General features: G+C 38.2%; 1 protein-coding gene across 7 annotated transcripts in view; it reads right to left on the reverse strand.

The window, feature by feature from the left end:
* The window catches only part of TTC23 (tetratricopeptide repeat domain 23), a 107,323-nt gene that overhangs the window by 47,694 nt on the left and 36,678 nt on the right, over window positions 1-22,951 (reverse strand). For all 7 annotated transcript variants that reach the window (XM_077938132.1, XM_015143125.3, XM_015143120.3 and 4 more), the window contains 1 exon segment: window positions 8,646-8,823. In XM_077938132.1, the coding sequence (XP_077794258.1) occupies window positions 8,646-8,823 (178 nt within the window).

The raw sequence follows: 22,951 nt of genomic DNA on the forward strand, positions 1-22,951 counted from the left end.
TAATCACCAAGACAATGGGGAAAATGTCTCCAGGGCATGCCAGAGACCTTCACAGCAGCCCCCCTCATCACAGGCCCTGAGATAGTAGGAAAAACGATTTTGTGGGCCCAGGACGCCCCTGCTGTGTGCAGCCTAGGGACTTGGTACCTTGCTTTCTGCTCCAGCCATGGCTAGAAGGGGCCAAGGTACAGCTTGGGTGTGGCTTCAGAGGGTGCAAGCCCCAAGCCTTGGTAGCTTCCATGAGGTGTTGAGCCTGCGGCTACACAGAAGTCAAGAACTGAGGTTTGGGAACCTCTGCCTAGATTTCAGAAGATGTATGGAAATGCCTGGGTGTCCAGGCAGAAGTGTGCTGCAGGGACGAAGCATGCACAGAGAACCTCTGCTAGGGCAGTGTGGAAGGGAAATGTGGGATGGAAGCCCCTACACAGAGTCTCCACTGGGCACTGCCTAGTGGAGCTGTGAGAAAAGGGCCACGGTCCTCCAGACCCCAGAATTGTAGGTCCACTGACAGCTTGCACTGTGCTCTGCAAAAGCCACAGACACTTGATGCCAGCCCATGGAAGCAGCCAAGAGGGGGGCTATACCCTGCTGAAGGCCCTGGAGCTCATCTCTTGCATGAGTATGACCTGGATGTGAGACATGGAGTCAAAGGAGATCATTTTGGAACTTTAAGGTTTAATTACTACCTTATTGGATTTTGGACTTGCACGGGGTCTGTAGCCCCTTTGTTTTAGCCAATTTCTCCCATTTGGAATGGGTGTATTTACCCAATGTCTATACTCCCACTGCATCTAGGAAGTAACTAACTTGCTTTTGATTTTACAGGCTCATAGGTGGAGGGGACTTGCCTTGTCTCAGATGAGACTTTGGACTTGGACTTTTGGGTTAACATTGGAATGAGTTAAGACTTTGGGGGACTGTTGGAAGGGCATGACTATGTTTTGAAATGTGAAGACATGAGATACGGGAGAGGCCACAGGCAAAATGATATGGTTTGGCTTTGTGTCCCCACCCAAATCTCACCTTGCATTGTAATCCCACAATGCCTACGTGTCATGGGAGGGACCTGTGGGAGGTAATTAAATCGTGGGAGTGGTTTCCCCCATGCTGTTCTCATGATGGTGAATGAGTTCTCATGAGATCTGATGGTTTTATAAGTGTCTGGCATTTCCCCTGCTGGCTCTCATTCTCTCTCCTGCTGTTCTGTGAACAGGAGCCTTTTGTCATGATTGTAAGTTTCCTGAGGCCTCCCCAGTCATGCAAAACTGTGAGTCAATTAAACCTCTTTTCTTCATAAATTATCCAGTCTTGGGTATTTCCTTATAGCAGTGTGAGAATGGACTAATATAACTGCATTCTACATCTTTCCTAATTCTAAACAGAAGGCTAGTATTAATATTTTCAGAAATGTTTAAAATTAAAAATAGCATTATTCTGATTATTTACAATAAATTGATTGCATATTTATAGCAAGTGCACAGCAACTACTAAGAGCCAATCAGAGGCACTGCCATTAGCTGAGAACTCTGCACCTGCCAGGAGCCATGTGGGAGCACTCAGCAGCCATCACCTCTGGCCTGACCAAGGCCAGTAAGTTGTCCAGGCTGAGACCCAAAGCTAGATTTTCTGGCTCCAAAGCTGTCAGTTGAGCAACTGATGAATTTAATGATTTCATTATACTTTGCAAGTCAAAATACCCTAAATTTGGGAACTCCTGACTGGCAGAGCTACCCTGGAAACTGAAAAGAGGGATATGCAATTCAAGTGAGAGATGGGAAAAAGCAACCCAAGCTAGGACTGTTATGGGTGTGTTAATTTATACACACCCATAAACATACTCTCACTCACATAAGGAGAACCCTGTGATTTTTCTTTTGGATAGGAAAATAAGGTTTTATTGCCAAAATCTGCCATGAGGAGTTTCAGAAACAATCACATTTCCAGTGTTTTCTTCCGGACCCCTGCGGTAGAGGGAGGGATGAGGTAGATGACGGCTCTTTCATCAGACCCTGGGACTGCTGCCTTCTTTGTGTTGGCTCTCCAGGACTTGGTTTATTTTTCTCCATTTTAATGAGCTAATCCCTAAAATGCTTTGGAACTTTTCTGTATTTTACAGGAAATAAAAGGTCTTTTCTCTCTGGGTATTTCTGTCACTCCAGAGGAATGAAGGGTGAAAAACAACAGGGAAAAAATAACAAAACCTCTTTGTGCATACTTAATAAACGGCTTTTATACATGGGTCCCCTTCGAGGGCTGTGGCCTTACTGCACCTTTCTGTATCTTAGGTAAATCTCCTAAAGGAAAGAGAAGGATTGAAAAATGTTTAATAATTACTGTTAAGAAATAAAAGTAGCTTATACTGGCAGAAGGCCTAATAGTTCACAAAGCACTTTCCATTTTGAACCTTTGAGTAGTTCTATGAAGTGGACGGAATATTTTGTAGGTTATTTTTTTAAGGAGCTAAATGACTTGCCTACAATCAAACAGCTGATAAACAGAATAGTCTGAACTCCAACCCAGATTTTTTTTACTTCAAATTCAGTATTATTTTCATTTCACCAAGGTATTTGTTTAATAATCTGCAATTAGTTTTAAAACACTCTCTAATATTTTTTAACCTCAAGAATAAACAACAGCAAAAGTCACCTATCGAACTTCATAAGTATTATAAAAATGAGTGAATTCCACTATAACCTGGATACAGGGAAATCCTTCTAACTTAGGGTCACAGGAAAGGTTGAAAATTTGAACACATTTAGAAAACTTGTGTGGCCAAAAGCAGAAATAGCACTAATAAATGAGTTCAGCAAGGTTGCAGGATACATGATAAACATAAAAAACCATGTATTTCTATACATGAATAATCAGAAAATGAAATTTTAAATGCTTCCATTTGTAATAGCATGAAAAATAATAAAATACTTAGAATAAATTTACCAAAAGAAGTACAAAGCTTATACTCTAAAAACTACAAAACATGGTTGAATGACATGAAAGAAGAGCTAAGTAAATAGATATCCCATGTTCAATGATTGAAAGACTTAATATTGTTAAGATGTCAATACTTCCCAAATTGTGATACAGATTCAATGTAATCCCTACCAAAATCCTGGTGTTTTTTTGTTTTGTTTTTTTGCAGAAATTGACAAGCTGATCCTAAAATTCACATAAAAATTCAAAGGATCCAGAATAGCCAAAAGAATCTTAAAAAAGAAGAACAAAATTAGAGATTTGCACTGATTTCAAAACTTACAACAAAACAACACTAATTAAGACAATGTGATACTGGCATAAGGATAAACACATAGATCAATGGACAGAATTGAGAATCTAGAAATAAACCCTTACATTTATGGCCAATTTATTTTGACAAGGGTCCCAAGATAATTTGATGGTGAAAGAATAGTCCTTTCAATAAATAGTGCTAGGACAATTGGGATAGCCACTTCCCCCCACACTCCCTCAAAAAAGGAAGTTGGACCCCTATATCTCACACCATATATAAAAATTAACTCAAAATGAATCAAAGACCCACGTGTAAGAGCTAAAAATTATACAAACTCTTAGAAGAAAACATAGATGTAAGCCTTCATGACCTTGGATTAGGGAATGATTTCTGAGATGTGATGCCAAAAGCACAAGCAAAAAACAAACAAACAAACAAACAAAAAACCCACACAAACAAACAAACAAAACCATAGACAAGTTGGACAATCAAAATGAAAAACTTTTGTGCTTCAAAGGACACTATAAAAAAGTCAAAAGACAACCCACAGATTGGGAAACACCTCACAGATAAGGCTCTAGTATCTAGTATCCAGAATATGTAAATAACTATTATCAGTCAACAATAAAAAGACAAACAACCCTATTAAAAATATGCAAAGATTTTCCATAGACATTTCTCCCAGGAAGATATACAAATGGCCAATAAGCTTATGAAAAGATGTGCTACATCATTAGTCATTAGGGAAATTCTAATAAAAAGCCACAATGAGGTATCACTTCATACGCACTACAATGACTGAAATTAAAAATGACAGATACTAAGAAGTCTTGGTGAGGATGTGGAGATATTGGAACTTTCATAAATTGTTGGTGGGAATGTAAAATAGTGAGGCTGCTTTGGAAAATAGCACAGTAGTTCCTTGAAAAGTTAAATGTAGAGCTACCATATGATTCAGCAATTCCACTTGTAGCCTTATACCCAAGAGAAATAAAAACATATGTCCATACAAAAAATTGTATATGAATGTTCACAGCAGTATTATTCATAATAGCCAAAAACTGGAAGCAACCCAAATGTCCATCTACTGATGAATGGATAAAAAAATGAGGTGAATCTGTATAATGGAATATTATTCCACCATGAAAAGGAATGAAGAACTGATACATGCTAAACATAGATGAACCTTGGACATATTATGCTAAATGAAAGAAGTCAGAAACAAAAGACCATATACTGTATGATTCTGTTTATATGGAATGTCTAGAATAGAAAAATCCATAGAAATAGAAAATAAATTGATGGTTGCCAGGATATGGGGGAAGAGGGAGGAATGACTGCCAATGAGTATGGAATTTCTTGAAAATACTCTGGAATTAGATAGTGGTAATGGTTACAAAACTCTGTGAATATAATAAAACCACCACATTGTACATTTTAAATGGGTAAATTTTGTGGTATACAAATTTTCTCAAAAAACACCATGAACAAAATTTTAAAAAATAAATTGGGTAAAAATATTTACAACATATCTCATAAATAAAGGGGCAATATGTATAAGAGATAAAGGATTTCTAGCAGTTAAGAAAACTGAACCAAAGCTTCTATTTAAAAATGGTGAAATGATAGGAATATTTCACAAAAAAGATAATTGACAAAAAATACATGAAAGTCACTTAAACATATGAAAAGATGTTCAACTCCTTTTTAAAAAATATAAATGCAAATTAAAACTATCCTGAGACGTCATTTCTCACTCATCAAATTGGAATTAACTCAAAAGCTTGACAGTGTACTTTGCTGAAACAGGTTGTGGGGAAATTGGCACTATCATACACTGCTAATGGAAATACAAATGATACAAGCTTAATTAAAAGGCAATTTGGCAATACAGTAGTAGAATTCCAATAAGACAAACTTACCAATTAAGTTTTGTAGTAAATAAAACTACCAATATATACTCCCTTCAGCCTAGTGTCCCACGCCTAGGAATTTTCTCTGAAGATACAACTCCAACAATACAAAAATAATTTCAAAATATTAAAACCTATCTAAATGCCCCAAAGTGGAAACTATTTGGAAAAAGCCCACAGTACATACATAAAATGTATTATTATACATCTCTACAAGTAAGGGAGATTTCTATGAACTGCTATAAAGTTCATAGTATGAAGGTTTCCAGATATACTGTTATATGAAAAAAAAGCAAACATACTAATAACAAATAAATAACTTGGTAGGGAAAGAGAGGGACATTCCTAACAGCAGAATGCCAACTGATAAGTGTGGATAAAATGGTAGAATGGAAAATAATTATTTTACAACCACCACAGTTATGACTGGTTCAGAAAAGATTCATCAATAGATGTGTTAAACCCAGAGGGAAAATTTATGTGAGAAGCAAGATATTTACATAATCTTAAAATGTGTCTTTAAAGATGCTTATTAGCTGCAAGGGAAAAAACAGTTACTATATAGTGAAGAAACTGTACACCACCATGCATGGGTGATAAAAATTAATATCACCAGAAAAGGACAGATGGATTTCATGTGCCTCTGAATGAAATACCACAAGAAGGTACAATATCCCTTTGTAGTATTCTAGCTTGGCATGCTTCACTCATGAGGAAACATCAGACAAACCCAAACCAAGGAACAGTTTATAAAACAGCTGCCTTATATTCTTCAAAAATTTCAATGTCATAAGAAACAGACTGAATGAGAAACTATTCTAGATTAAAGGAGAGAAGAGCTATGACAACTAACTATAATACATGATCCTGGAGTGGATCCTGCATTGGAGGAAAAAGAATTGCCATAAAGGGCCTAATTGGGACAATGGACAAAATGGAATATGATCAATGTTCAAAATTCCCTGAAAAGCCAGGAGTAAGTGGTTCATGCCTGTAATCCCAGCACTTTGGGAGGCTGAAGCGGGTGGACTGCTTGAGCCCAGGAGTTTGAAACCAGCCTGGGCAACGTGGCGAAAACAATATGTAAAAATTGGCTGGGTGTGGCAGTGCACGCCTATAGTCCCAGTGACTTAAAGGGCTGAAGCGGGAGGATTGCTTGACCTGGGAGGGCGAGGCTGCAGTGAGCTGTGTTTGCGCCACTACACTCCAGCCTGGGTGACAAGCAAGACCTGTCTAAAAAATAAATAAATAAGTAAATAAAATTCCTGGCTTTGATACCTATATTGTGGTTACATATCTTTTTTTTTTTTTCCTAGGCTGGAGTGCAGTGGCGTGATCTTGGCTCACTGCAACCTCCACCTCCTGGGTTCAAGCAATTCTCCTGCCTCAGCCTATCAAGTAGCTGGAATTAGAGGTGTGCACCACCCCGCCTGGCTAATTTCCTTGTTCTTATAAAATATACACTGAAGTATTCAGGGATAAAAGGAAAAAGAAAGGGACAGAGGACACCACTTTCATTTTTCCTTTTCCTCCCTGTTTTCCTGGCAATCTTTCTCTGTTTCATTTGCTAGGTAATCCTTCTTTACTTCAGTCGTGAATACTGAAATTTCTCAAGAATCTGTTATTGGTTCTTTTCTCCCTCCATCAACTCTCCCTAGGTGATCTCATCCTCTCCCAGGGCAATCACTACGTGTAAGGGGATAACTTTCTGACCTATATTCTGAGCACCAGCCCCGATTATCTAACTGCCTATTGTCATTTCCACTTGTATGCCTCACAGGCATCTCAAACTCATCATCTAAAACACAGCTTGCCATCTCTCCATCACCCAGTCACATACCAGTTCCCTGGTAGAAACGGCACAAACATCTACTCAGCAGTCCATGCCAGAAACCTGGGAGTCATCCATGACTCTTCCCTTCCTTCTCTCCCCCACATCCAATCAATCTCTATGTCCTATCAATTCTGCCTCCTAAATCTTTCCTACATCCATCTACTTCTCTTCATCCCCACTATCTTCACCCTAGTTCAAGCTACCATCATTCTTACGTTTGGCTACCTCAGTAGCTTCCTAAGTGGTCCAGTTCTATGGTTGGCGCAACTTCCCCAATCCATTCTCTACAAATCAGCCAGAACAATCTTTCTAAAAAGTACTGGTTTTGAAAGAGAGCATGCCATTTATTGGGTGTGTACTCCTGGGCATATCACTCAACCTCTCTAATTCTTGGCTTCCTTATCTATAGATGGGAAATAATAATGTGTCACGGGGTGGTAATCATGATTAAAAGAGACAATCTAGATAAAGTGAGAAAAAGGGGCACTCTAACATACTGTGAGTAGGAGTATAAATTGTCAGACAAATTACAATAAGAAATATTAATGAAATACTCTCAGGACCTTGTCACTGTATCTCATTTCAAATAACAAGAATAGATTGGTCTGTATCTTAAAACTTTTACAGGAAAAAATTATGAGAAAAACTTTTTTAAAAGTATCTTTGGCATGATACAATATAAAGACATAAAACTCACTATTATGGTTAATTTTACATGTGAACTTGGCTAGGCTATGGGGCCAGATTGTTTGGTCAAACACTAGTCTAGGTGTTGCAGTGAATACACAGTATTTTGTAGATGTGATTAATATTCACAATCAATTGATTTTAAAGGAGATGGATAATATCGGTGGCCCTCATCTAATCAGTTGAAGACCTAGAGTGAAAAACTGAGGTTTCTAGAAGAAATTCTGCTTCAAGACTGCAACACAGAAATCCTTCCTGAGTTTCCAGACTGACGGCCTGTCCTGTGGATTCCAGACTTACCAGCCCCTAAATTGCATGGGTCAGTTCCTTAAGAGAGACCGGACCTGGTGGCTCATGCCTGTAATCCCAGCACTTTGGGAGGCTGAGGCAGGAGGATCACTTGAACCCAGGAGTTTGAAACCAGCCTGGGCAACATGATGAAACTGTGTCTCTCAAAAAAAAAAAAAAAAAAAAAATCAAAAACAACAACAAAAAAATCTCTGTCTCTGTGTGTGTGTGTGTGTGTGTGTGTGTGTGTGTGTGTTTGTGTGTACATATGCTATTGGTCTATTTCTCTGGAGAACTCTGATGGACACACTCACTGAGGAATCTTATAAAGTAGACTAGCAGCTAACAGATAAAACTCCAAGTGGCTTCAGGTGAAGACTTTAGAATGTAGAAAAAAGGAGTCCTTATCAGTTTGGTAACATACTCTCTAAATAAATATTAAAAGATAAAGAAACCACCTTTAGGGCATCTCAGACTGTTTGTGGTCTGTGCAGCTACTAACAGGGGACCAGTATCAGCACTTGCCCACGTGGCCATCTGATAAGAACACCCTTGTTGAGTGTCTACTCTAGGCCAAGTATTGTCCTTATCTATAGCAAATGACAAAGCCAGACATTTTCAGAGCGGCTGTGCCACTTGTGTCTATGAAAAGCATTGGGTCTAGAACAGCTTTGGTAGCCAGGACATTGTAGCTTACCTGGAGGAAGTGGTTAATGGATACATCGTGGAGTCCCAGGGCTTGCTCTACACCTGCTAATTCTCTCAATATGGGTACACACTCATGACTTTTTTCACCTTTACTGATCTCAACATATTCCAAAGCTGCTTGATAGTGGGACAAAGCTTCTTTTGATTTTTTCTGACCTTGACACACCCTAAAAAACAAAGGAATTATTTTATTTAATAATTAAAATAGAAAATACTGAAAATATAGGTGAGCTGGTAGTTGGGATGTGACTCTTTGATCCCTGGTGTCCAGGTTAGTTTCCTTGCTAACTAAGCTTTTCCTCCAAGAACCAGCTGGGCACGGTGGTTAAGAAAATGGGCTCTGGAATCACCAGGAAGGTTCAAGTCTTGGCTTCACCACTGACTAGATGTATGACCTTCCAGTCACTCAGTTTCCTCATTTGTGAGTTAAGGATAACAGTGCCCACACTTCATTGGGTTATTATGAAGATTAAATTAATTGACATTCATAAAACACCTAGAATAACCTCTAATACATAGTAAGTGCTATATAGGTAGGTATAATCTGGGAAGGAAAAAGATTAATAGGCGACCCAGTAATACTGGGCTTCCTTTCTGTGGGCTTCGTTGCTTCACAAAACAATTGCTGAAGGAGCTTCACAAAACAATGATAGCAATCATCAAGGAAGGGATGCTGAGATGATAATAACTGATCTGTTGAGAAATTTTAGAAATTTCCCAGTACTGGGGAGGATGTGAAACACTCATTAACTGCTGAGGAGAATATAGTTCGGACATAAACTTTTTTATATCAAATCATACACATATATGTACACATATACACATACAATTTTGCTAATTCCAATTCTAGGAATTTATCTTGAAGTGATACTCTGGCAGGGCAAGAAGATATATATACAAGAACATTTATCTTAGTATTCTCTATAATGGTGGAAAAGTCCAAAGCACTTAAAATGCACCAATAGGAGACTATGCAAGCAGGTTACAGTAAGTACGTCTATACTGTGGAATGCCATGTAGCCATGAAAATTAGTGCTGATCCATATTTATTGACACAGAAGTTTACCCATTCTATATACTTCAGTGAAAAATCAGGCTCCAAAATATGCTGTATATCATCTCATGCATGTGAAAACTTTATATCTAATCTGCGTGTACACATATGCACAGAAAGATGGCAAAAGCCATTGCTATGTTAGCAATACTTACCTCTAAGCTGTTAGACTGTAATTTTACATTTCTTGTTTGTGCTTTTCTAAATATCCCAAATTTTCTTCTATGAAAATGTGTTACTTTTATATCATAAAAATGCTAATTTAGAAATTATAAGTAAAGGTGGCAGTGGGAAAATATTTCTATACCTTCTTAGAATAAGAATCTCTCATATAAAAAATGTATGCCTACATATTTTTTAGCAAACACAGCACATATTTAAAAATAATCTTCTCCAGAATATTTGTTAAGACTATTAGGAACCTTTTCTTTCATGGAAAAATTTTATGTGCAAAATTTATAATCCCTCCTATGTTGCCCTCCACACTAGAACTTTTAATATCAAAAGGCCTTGTGATTCCCAAGCTGCCCAAGGGAAAACTAAAAGACTACCAAAAAAAAGGTATTATTTTCAACTCAACCACTGGGTATTTTTCACACCTATTTTTGCTCTCCAAAGGAATTAACTGCTGGAAGTAAAGATACTTTTTGGATCTGTGGTCCAGATGGCCACAGTGGAATAAAATGCTGAGTGAACAGTTTATGAATCTGGATACCTTCTATAATTGTGAAGAGGTTTAAAAACACAGGAAGAATTCAGGGACTAAGGAGGGCTGTAGCTTGTAGAAACTTTAATCTGGGAAGGAAAAAGATTAATAGGTGACCCAGTAATACTGGGCATCCTTTCTGTGGGCTTCCTTCCTGATGCTGAAGGAGCTTAGAATGTAGTGGGTAATCCTTAGTTTTGTAAATATCATACTTTATATTTGAAGAGAAAACCCATTAGAACCTTTGGTGATAGAAAGAGTCTCTGAAACATATGGTTGGTAAGAAATCACTTAGCCAAATACTTAGATTCTGTGGTAGACAAAGCTTAAATAACTAAAAATGGGGGTCAGCAAATTATGGTGTGAGGGCCAAATCTGCTGTTTTTATAAATAAAGTTTTATTGGCACAATGCCATGCCTATTCATTTACATATCATCCATGGCTGCTTTTGAAATATGACACAGTTCATTGGTTGCCACAGAGACCATATGGCCTACAATATCTGAAATATTTATTATCTGGGCTTTTTTTTTTTTTTTTTTTTTTTTTTTTTTTTTGAGACGGAGTCTCGCTCTGCCGCCCAGGCTGGAGTGCAGTGGCCGGATCTCAGCTCACTGCAAGCTCCGCCTCCCGGGTTCACGCCATTCTCCTGCCTCAGCCTCCCGAGTAGCTGGGAGTACAGGCGCCCGCCACCGCGCCCGGCTAGTTTTTGTATTTTTTAGTAGAGACGGGGTTTCACCGTGTTAGCCAGGATGGTCTCAATCTCCTGACCTTGTGATCCGCCCGTCTCGGCCTCCCAAAGTGCTGGGATTACAGGCTTGAGCCACCGCGCCCGGCCTATCTGGGCGTTTAGGGAAAAAGTTTGCTGACCTCTGGTCTAGAATCTAGAGAAAGTTACATACTTCCAAAATGATTTCAGATTTTTTTCCACCTAATTTAGCCTAGAGAACTCAGACAATGCCATGGATATTTGAGAGAAGGAAAAAAATCTTCATCTTTTTCCTGTCTCATGTTCATAATGATGCAGTGTGCCACTGAAGTAAAAAATGGGTCCTTTGTTTCCCAGACTGCCCGTAAAAGTCACAGAAGAGAAATGAAGGAAGTACAAACACCAAGATAATTTCATCTGGGCAATGGCTTTTAAAGAAAGCAGTGTTTAAAGTTTAGTAATCAAGCTCATAAGTGAGCAAAAAAGAAAACAACAAGGCATGTATTCATTGATATATCAAAAATTCCTTCTTTCCTGAGATAGGACACTAAAGAAAAGTGTTTGGGGGTTTGTTAATAGGTGAAGACCATGGAAAACTTGTAGCCACCTACTAACTATCTTAAGCCAAAAGCACAGCATATCATCCCAAGTTAACACCAGGTCACCTTTTCAGGTCTCAAAAAGTCATCCTTCAAATACCTGACTCTTAGAGAAAATGGTATGGAAAAGAACAGAAAATGAGAGGCAGGAAAATCAGTTGTAAGTACGCGGGAGTAGAAAACCCAAATTGTAGTCTGAGCAGCCTCGTTGACAAAGCTTGGACAAGAACAAAATGTCTCGAATCTTGGTTTCATCATCCAAACACAGTGGTTGTTGTGAGAATTGAATAAGATGTCCATGAAAATGCTTTGCAGACAGAAGTACATTATACAGATTAGTATTAAATGTCTACACATAATCATATCTTTTACTCCTCCTCCCAACCTGCACACCATAAGCAACAGCCTCAGTTTGTTCCCATGTTGAAACGGGCTCAACTGTGATTTCAGCTCCACCCCAACACCAACCATAGAAGAGTTTGGAAAGTCCAAATAATAGGCAAAATCAGAGAAACTGATTGGAACTATTGTGCAAGTGAGGTGGGCATTTTCTTATCCAATTGAATTTAAAAAAATAGAATAATTTTTATAAGAATACATACACATCACTAAAAGTAAGAACACATAAATAAAAACAAACGATATATAAAAGGAGATCCCTCATACCACATACACCAAAGTTCCAAGTGGATTAGAGGACAAATTAAAAAAAATTTTTTTTAATTATTATGTATACATAACAATTGTATATATGTATGGAGTAGATGTAAAATTTTGATATAAGCACACAAAGTTAATGACTGAATCAGGGTTATCAGCATACCCATCACCTCAAGCATTTTTATCATTTCGTTGTGTTAGGAACATTCCAGTTCTATTCTTTTAGTTATTTAAAAATATACAATAAAATATTGTTAACTATAGTCAACTTATTGTACTACCAAATATTAGGTCTTATTCCCACTAATCACCTATATTTTTATACCCAATAGCTTTCCCCTCTTCATCTCCAGCTCCCTACTACCCTTCAAAGCCTGTAGTAACCATCATTCTGCTATCTCCATGAGTTCAATTTTTCTTTCTTTTTTTTTTTTAATCTTTTTAGCTCCCACATTTGAGTGAAAATGTGGTATTTTCTGTGCCTGGCTTATTTCACTTAACATAATGTCCTCCAGTTCCATCCATTTTGCTGCAAATGATAGGATTTCATTCTTTTTTAATGGCTAAGTAATATTCCATTATGTATATCTACCACATTTTCTTTATCCATTCATCCACTGATTGTCACTTAGGTTGAGTCCTAGGTTGGCTGTTGTGAATAGTGCTGCAATAAACATGGGAGTGCAGATATTTCTTTTGATATACTGATTTCCTTTTTGGGGGAGTATATACTAAGTAATGAGATGGCTGGATCACATGGTAGTTCTATTATTAGTTTTCTGAGGAACTTCCACACTATTCTCCATAGTGGCTGTACTAACTTGCATTCCCACCAACAGTGTATGAGTGTTCCCCTTTCTCCACATCCTCACCAGCATCCGTTACTGCCTTTTTGATAGAAGGCATTTTAATTGGGGTGCGATATCTCATTGTAGTTTTGATTTGCATTTCTCTGATCATCAGTGATAGTGAGTATGTTTTCACATACTTGTTGGTCATTTGCATGTCTTCTTTTGAGAAATGTCTATTCAGATCTTTTGCTCATTTTAAAATCAGGTTGTCTTTTTCTATTGAGTTGTTTGAACTCCTTATTTATTCTGGTTAGTAATCCCTTGACAGATGGGTAGTTTGCAAGTATTTTCACACATTCTGTGGATTGTTTCTTCACTTCGTTAATTGTTTCCTTTGCTATGCAGAAGCCTTTTAGCTTGATGTGTTCCCGTTTGTCCACTTTTGCTTTGGTTGCCTACGTTTTTGAGGTCTTCCTTAAGAAATCTTTGCCCTGACCGATTTTCTGGAGTGTTTTCTCAATATTTTCTTCCAGTAGTTTCAGAGTTTCAGTCTTAGATGTAAGGTTTTTCTTTTTCTTTTTAGACAGGTCTTGTTCTGTGGCCCAGGCTGGAGTGCAGTGGTGCGATCATGGTTCACTACAGCCTCAACCTCCTGGGCTCAAGTGATTCTCCCACCTTAGGCCCCAGAGTAGCTGGGACTATAGGTGCACACCAATATGCACCTGGCTAATTTTGTTTGTTTGTAAAGATGGAGTTTCACCATGTTGCCCAGGCTGGTCTTGAACTCCTGTGCTCAAGCAATCTTCCGAAGCCTTGGCCTCCCAAAGTGCTAGGACTACAGGCATGTGCCCCAGTTCCCGGCCAGATTTAAGTCTTTAATGAATTATAATTCAATTTTTGCATATAGCAAGAGCTAGGGGTCTAGTTTCATTCTTATGCATATGGATATTCAGTTTTCCCAGCACCACTTGTTGAAGACACTATATTTCTCCCAGTGTATGTTCTTGGCACCTTTGTCAAAAATGAGTTGACTGTAAATGCATGAATTTATTTATGGGGTTTCAATTCTGTTCCATTGGTTTATGTGTCTATTTTTATGCCAGTATTATGCTGTTTTGGTTACTATAGATCTGTAGTATAGTGTGAAGTCAGATAATGTGATGCCTCCAGCTTTGTTCTTTTTGGTCAGGATTTCTTTGACTCTTTTGGGACTTTTGTGGTTCCACACAAATTTTATGATTTTTTTTTCTATTTCAATGAAGAATGTAATTGGCATTTTGATAATGAGAGTTGATATTCTGAGAATGCATTAAATCTGTAGATTGCTTTGGGTTATATGCACATTTCAACAGTATTGACACTTCCATCCATGAACATGAAATCTTTTTGTATGTCCTCTTCATTTTCTGTCATCAATGTTTTATAGTTTTCATTGTAGAGATCTTTCTCTTTTTTGGTTAAGTTTATTCTTAACTATTTTATCTTATTTGTTGCTACGTATTTTTTTTTGTAGCTATTGTAAATGGGATTACTGTCTTGGTTTTTTTTTTTTTTTTCAGATTGTTAGCTGTTGGCATACAGAAATGCTATTGATTTTTGCATGTTGATTTTGTATCCTGCAACTTTACTGAATTTGTTGATCAGTTCTCATAGCTTTTTGGTAGAATCTATAGGTTTTCCTGAATAAAAGATCATATCATCTACAAACAAGGATAATTTGAATTCTTCCTTTCTAATTTGAATGTCATTTATTTATTTTTTCTTGCCTAACTTCTTGGGCTAGAGCTTTCTGTACTATGTTGAATAAAAATGGTAAAAGTGGGCATCCTTGTCTTGTCCCAGATCTTAGAGGAAAGGCTTTCAGTTTTTCGCTGTTCTGTATGATACTAGTTGTGGGTTTGTCATATATGGCTTTTATTGCGTTGTGGTATGTTCCTTTAAGTAAGTTAAGTAAGTTCCTTTAAGTCCTTGTTTTTATCATGAAGGGATGTTGAATTGTATCAAATGCCTTTTCAGCATCTATTGAAATGATCATATGGTTTTTGTCTTTCATTTTGTTGATGTGAGGTATCCTATTTACAGATTTGTGTATATTGAACCATCCTTGCATCCCTGGGATGAATTCCACTTGATCAACATGAATGATCCTTTTAATGTGTAGCTAAATTTGGTTTGAGGATTTTGCATCCATATTCATCAGAGATATTGGCCCATAGTTTTCTTTTTTGATGTGTCTTCGTCTGGTTTTGGTATTGAGATACTGCTGCTCTCATAGAATGAGTTTGGCAGTACTGCTTCCTCCTCAATTTTCTGGAACGGGTTATGTAGGATTGATATTAGTTCTTCTTAAAATGTGTGGTAGAATTTAGCACAGAAGCTATCAGATCTTGGGCTTTTCTTTGATGGAAGACGTTCTATCATTGCTTCTATCCTGTTACTTATTGGTTTATTCAGGTTTCTGATTTCTTCATGGTTCAATTGTAACAGGTTTTATGTGCCTAGGAACTTATCCATTTATTCTAGGTTTTCCAGTTTATTACACATAGTTGCTCATAATAGTCTCTAATGATCCTTTAAATATCTGCGGTAGCAGTTGTATTGTCTTCTTTTGTGTCTCTGATTTTATTTATTTGGATCTTCTCTCTGTTTTTCTTAGTCTAGTAAAGGTTTGTTGATTTCGTTTAAACAAACTTTTTGTTATATTCATCTTTTGAATTTTTTTAGTCTCAATTTTATTTATTTGTGCTTGGATTTTTATTATTTTTTTTAATATGAATTTGAGGTTTAGTTTGCTCTTGATTTTCCAGTTCCTTATGACACATTGTTAGGCTGTTTATTTGAAGGTTTTCCACTTTCTGGAGGTAAGTGTTTATTGCTATAAACTTCCCTCGTAGTACTGCTTTTACTGTATTATATATGCTTTGGTATGTTATGTTTCCATTTTCATTTGTTTCAGGAAAATTTTTAATTTCATTCTTAATTTCGTCATTGCCCCAATGGCTGTTTAGGAGTCCTAAATTAAAAAAAAAAAAAAAACTGATATGTTTGAGAGAAGACATATGGAAAAGTAACCCTGTGTCTTTGAGTAGGGAAGGATTTCTAATATGTATACAAATAAGAACAGAAAACATAAGTAAAATTGATCATATTAAAAATAAAAACTCCTGTGCATCAAAAATCAAGGCAAACTACACATTTGAAGTACACACAACATATGTAAACAGCAAATAACTTGTTTCCAGAAATATGAGGACTATCCACCAATTTTTAGGAAAAATGCAAATAGCTCAGTAGCAAATAAGCAAAACATGTGAATAGATAATTCACAGAACAAGAATTCCAAATGTCTAGCAAACATATAAAAAGATATTTAACTTCCCTATCAGAAAAATTCAATTAAAGAAACCATAAGGGCCGGGTGTGGTGTCTCACACCTGTAATCCCAGCACTCTGGGGAGGTTGAGGCAGGTGGATCACTTGAGGTCAGGAGTTCGAGACCAGCCTGGCTATGGTGAAACCCCATCTCTACTAAAAATACAAAAATTAGTTGGCTTGGTGGCATGTGCCTGTAATCCCACCTACTCAGGAGGGTGAGGCATGAGAATTGCTTGAACCCGGGAGGTGGAGGATGCAGTGAGCTGAGCTCATGCCACTGCACTCCAGCCTGGGTGACAGAGCGAGACTCCATCTCAAATTAAATAAATAAATAAACCATAAGATATAATTTTGCATCCATATAATTGAGAACTATAAGAAGCCTGAGGATGTTGAGTAACAATTTATACACCCTGCTGGTGGAAGCAAAAATTGTTAGAAAGCGTTTGGTAAACCCAGTAAAATTGAAGATGCAGATGCTTGTCAAGTAAACAATTCTACTCCTGGGAATATACCTCAGAGATAATCCTGCATATGTGCCCAAAGAGACTTATATAAGAATGATCATGAAAGTAGTGTTTATAGTAGTAAAATATTGGAAACAATTCACATGTTCACCCTCATCAAAACAGACAATTACATTAGGGGAAAGTCAGACAATTAAACACCATATGGAGGTCTAAAATGAAAAGACTAAAAAAAAAAAAAAAAAAAAAAAGAAAAGACTAGAGCTGGATTATATCAGTTGGTAGAGATATATCTCAAAAATACAGATGTAATGGGAAAAAAGGAAGTTACAGAAGGAAACATACATATAAAGGTTAAAAATATGAAAATTTATACATATATACACACACACATATATGTATGCTATACATATACACAGTAAAGGTACAAAAACATTCAGAGGAATGAAAAACACCCAATTTCAGCACAATAATTGCCTATAATGTATGGGAATAAAATGGTATTGGGAAGAATGTATAACAAGCTTTCTTTGATCAGAAATAGATTTTGTAAGCTTAGTAGTGTGTATACTATTCTTTACACTACAAAATTTATATAACAATACTACATATATAGGTGCCTACAATATTTTATTAAAAAGATGAATATAACATGCAATTGTACAAAGAATGAAGCACATCCTGCCCCTCAATGAAGGTTGCTGTTGCAGGCTATTTCATGGTCCTGGTACTAACACAGCCAGAAATGGAGGCTATCAAGCTAATGCAACCCACAATGAGCCTTCTGAAGCTCATTGTGAGTACATTATTCACATAAAAGAAAAGGCAAAATGGAAAATAAAATTACTGTAGTTTTATAATATATTTAATAAAAAAGGAATTGAGAGTACTACATCAAGAAATAACTAAATTATAGTCTTACATCCATCTACAACTTATTTAGAGCATCAGTTAATTTTGGGTAATCTTGTGTGTTTCCATTTTCTCATATGTAATGTTTGAGAGAGCAATATTTTCTCCTTTCCATTTCTATCTACCTGCCAGGGATGCTTTAAGGATTTATTATCTAGCGTACCCACAATGTACTTGGTAGCTTAAGAGATACACTAGACAGATGAAAAGACAGAAAATTTTGAATAACAGAATGTGGCAGTATGTTAATTTGGCAGGTGCACAACTTAAGCCATGGCATATTTTATTGAAAGAAAATATATACACACTAATTCTACAGAGCACAAGAGGAGACACTATCTCATTGCAGACAAGTTTCAGATCTCACAGGGATGGAGACTTGTTTTAACAAGCAATAAACAATGCAATTTCTGGTATTACTAAGGCAACAGAGTTTCCTTTTAAAAGCTCTAGAATTTGGCAAGAATACTGAGCACCAGTATAAAGGAAAGGCTTTATGGGAATATCGCTGATCAGAATCTGATGAGAAACCAATCCCAAAAGGTAACAAATGGGATTTTCCATAGCCAACATGAGAAAAGAGTTACATCTGGGCCTCTTTTTATCACCTGAGACAATACAGGTAAAGGCTTTGCTCTGCTGAATGCATTGTGGGGTTTCCAGTCTACATCAGTAAATGTAATCTGTGCCATGGTTAGGAACTTGGACACTAGCATTGAATAGGCAGGGCTCTGCTGGGCCACTTTCCAGCTTCATCACTTCCCACCTGTGTGACCCTGGAAGTGACCTCACTTCTCTCAGTCTTAGATGTTACATTTGAACATGGGAATACTAACAGTATCCACTACATACAGAGGACTAAGGATGAAAGGAGATGACATCTGTAAAGCACTTAGCAAAAGCCTGACAGAAGGTGGTCAATAATTGGTAGCTGGTGTGGTTTTTAAAAATATCATCATTATTTTATTTATATATATACACACACATATATATGTATATACACACACACACACACACACATATATATATATATATTTTGAGATGGAGTCTCGTTCTGTCGCCCAGGCTGGAGTGCAGTGGCGTGATCTCAGCTCACTGCAACCTCTGCCTCCTGGGCTCACGCCATTCTCCTGCCTCAGCCTCCCGAGTAGCTGGGACTACAGGCACCCGCCACCATGTCTGGCTAATTTTTTTGTATTTTTAGTAGAGACGGGGTTTCACCGTGTTCGCCAGGATGGTCTCGATCTCCTGACCTCGTGATCCGCCCGCCTTGGCCTCCCAAAGTGCTGGGATTACAGGCGTGAGCCACCGCGCTCGGCCTATTTTTGAGAAGGGGTCTCACTCTGTCACCCAGGTCGGAGTCCAGTGGTATGATCTTTGCTCACTGCAACCTCTGCCTCCTGGTCTCAGGCAGTCCTCCCGTCTCAGCCTCCGGAATAGCTGGGACTACAAGTGCATGCCGCCACGCCTGGCTAATTTTTTGTATTAGTGATTTTGTATTAGTTGTATTAATTTGAGACAGGGTTTTGCCATGTTACCCAAGCTGTCTTGAACTCCTGGGGTCAAATGATCCACCTGTCTTGGCCTCCCAAAATTTTTGGATTACAGGTGTAAGTCACTGTGCCCAGCCTATTATTTGATATATATTATTATATACTGTGTATTTAGAGATACATGATTATATATTTATGTTACATATTAATACTAATGACATGTTATTTTAAAACATTACTATTTAAATCATTATTCTTATATGTTTAGGAAAATGTACATTAGAAGGGTATAATATCAGAAAGGGAAAGATAGAAATGCAGTGCTCTAAAACATTAAAGCTTTAGGAGATTCAAGAAATAGAAAGCAGATAAAGTATATGAAAGTAACCTGTGCCATGTGGTTTTTCTTTAGCTTCCCTACATTGAAAAAAATAATTAAAAAAAAATCAGACTTGTGTAAGTTAAGAGCATCTCTTCAATCACAGAAATATAGGATTAGGAAGAGCGCCAGAGAAAACAAGCAATTTCCTTCCTTGTTAGGTAAGCAAAAAGTATTCTAGGCACATAGTGTACCACAGGAGGAGCTGACAGGAGAAACATGTCTGCTGGAGAAGAGCAGGGAGCAAGCAAGGGAGCAGGACTTTGAACATATGAGCATTTGTTACAGCCTTTATGCCCAAAAGACAGAAGCAGAGAAAATGCAACTCAGACATCAAGGAACCTGAGGTGATGGTAACAACTAAAAAAATTTTTTTTAAACGCTGAGTCCAGAAAGCAAAAGTTAGATGTTGAAATTTCTGACTGGACCAATTTGGGGATGACTATGGGATCTAAAAGCAAAGGTTATTACTGAAGTATCAAAAATTCCACTGGGAAGCATTTCTGGAGCAGCTTATGGAACTAAGTAGAACCCCATCATCTTAACAAGGTGATGGCAGGTAGATACGTACTCTGCTCCCCTTGCCACATCACTTCTCCATTATCTTCTCCTCCCTCCTAGGAAGTATGAGTTAAGGGAGAAACCTTCCCCTCCCCTTTCCCTTTGGAAAACTTGTGTTAGAATCACTTTCCAAATCTCATGACTTCACTGAATCAAGAGAGAGCAAGACAAAGAAAATCAAGCTTAAGGAAATAAGCATATACAGGTTGGGTGCAGTGGCTCATGCCTGTAATCCCAGCACTTTGAGAGGCCGAAGCAGGTGGATCACTTGAGGCCAGGAGTTTGAGACCAGCCTGGTCAACATGGTGAAACCCTGTCTCTACTAAAAATACAAAAATTAACCCGGGCGTGGTGGCACACATCTACAATCCCAGCCACTCGGGAGGCTGAGGCAGGAGAATTGCTTGAACCTGGGAGGTGGAGGTTGCAGTGAGCCAAGATCATGCCACTGCACTCCAGCCTGGGTGATAGAGACTGTTTTTAAAAAAAAGAAGTTAAGTATGTACTTATCTGATTTTAGCTTAGATGATTCAGGAGAGCAAAGAAAACAAAATGTAGCCTTCCCAGGGTATAGGGAAAAAATGCAGAAAAAAATTGCACACCAAGGGCAGTCTTGAAGTACAAAACCTTAATATGTGATATAAGTACTTGATTTAAAATCACCTCTGAGATGAAACAGCAGAAAGCAAAATGTTCAATTAGATCGTAATGATAATTATAGTTGCCCTTTTCTTGCTTTCTTGCTTGTTTCTGAGGGTCTCCCATGCACCTAGATTCTTTAAAGTAAAATCTTTTTAATTGTCACAGCAGCCCCTGGAGGTCTTATTATTCCCACTTCAACAGGAGAGGAGAGTGAGGCTCCCGGGAAGCACGAGATCTGCCCAAGTTCTACAGCTGGGAATTTTGAATGAACACTGATTTGAACCCAGGGCTTCTGACTCCAAAGACTACATTTTTTTTTTTTTTTAAATAGAGATGGGGTCTCACTGTTGACCAGGCTGGTCTCAAACTCCTGGCCTCAAGCGATCCTCCCATCTCAGCCTCCCAGTGTTGGGATTACAGGCATGAACCACCATACCAGGCCCAAAGCCTACATTGTTAATGACACCATGGCACACTGCTTAGAAATACCTGGGAGGTGTCTTGTTGATGGTCTGAGGAAATAAAAGTGTTTACTCATTCCTGAGTTAGTTCAGCACAGTCATGCCAGGCAAAGTGTTCGCTGGACAAGCTGTGGGAGACTTCAAGGACATGTCAAGCAGTCAGAGAGAGCTGGGGGAAAATCACATGTTCTGGAGCAATAGTCTCAACAGATCATCATTATCATGGTGCACAGAAAGATAATTTAAAGAGGGGTGTGTGTGTGTGTGTGTGTGTGTCTGTGCATGCATGTGCAACGGCGTATGCCTGTATATACAAAGTCAACTATTTCTCTCTGGGCTTCTATCAGTAACCAGGATAGAAAATAATTCTCGACACTGGGGATAAATTTGCCCATTTTTGCAAGTGAGTTTCCTTACCAGATTTAAAGACATATAACTGTGCACACAGGAATACATGATTTGGTTAACAAACCATTAATGTATGAAGTAGTGCTGGAACAGAGGAGAGGAAGAAGGGGAGAAGTTTCAGGCCATAGTCAGGGATGGGAGGCATGGAGCATGAGTCACCCTGCCGCACAGCACTTATCTGTCAGCCCAAGGAGAAAGGCACTGGGCTGTTGCGACGGGCACCATAAAAGGACAGGCAGGAGGAGGAAGAGGATACACTAAAAGATATCCTTTTAAGAGGGACATAGGACTGAGTGCAGTGGCTCACGCCTGTAATTCTAACACTTTGGGAGGCCGAGACAGGAGGATCGCTTGAGCCTAGCCTGGGCAATATAGTAGTGAGACCCTGTCTCTACAAAAAAAATAACATTAGCTGGGTACAGTGGCACGTGCCTGTAGTCCCAGCTCCTCAAGAGGCTGAGAGGGGAGGACTGCTTGAGCCCAGGAGGTCAAGGCTGCTGTGAGCTGTCACTGTGAAACTGCACTCCAGACAGAGCAACAGAGTTAAGACCCTATCTCCAAAAAAAAAAAGAAAGAAAAAGAGGGACATAAATCCTATGAGCGCTGCCTGTGAAATTATCTTGGCCTTCCACTTCCAAGACCTGGCAAAAGAAAAGGCCCTCACGGTTCAACTGTAACTACAGAAGTGCATAGACCCAAAACACCGTGTTAATTTCTAAAACAGATCGATTTGGACAAAATACATTTCAATAAGGAAACAAAGCAAAGTAATTGAATGAAAATTATAGTTTAAGCATGCACATTGTGGTGATTATATCAGGGTGAAGAATTAGGATGAAAAGAAGTAGCAAACTTTGAAACAACTTGGTTAAACACAAAAGTAACTTTGTAGAATAGTCTGGAAGATTAACTTAAATGCGCCTTGGCTATTCAGCCCAGATGTGTACAGAGCCCGCCATCTGCTGGCAAGGCTTGGTACTGCTAATTTGGAAGGCACTCAGAGGAGGTGCCAGAGGATCATTTACTCTTTTTCACAGCAACACCGCTCAATATTAAATACTGATATATTAATCAGGT

Source organism: Macaca mulatta, chromosome 7 (assembly GCF_049350105.2).
Source record: "Macaca mulatta isolate MMU2019108-1 chromosome 7, T2T-MMU8v2.0, whole genome shotgun sequence".
NCBI lineage: Eukaryota > Metazoa > Chordata > Mammalia > Primates > Cercopithecidae > Macaca > Macaca mulatta.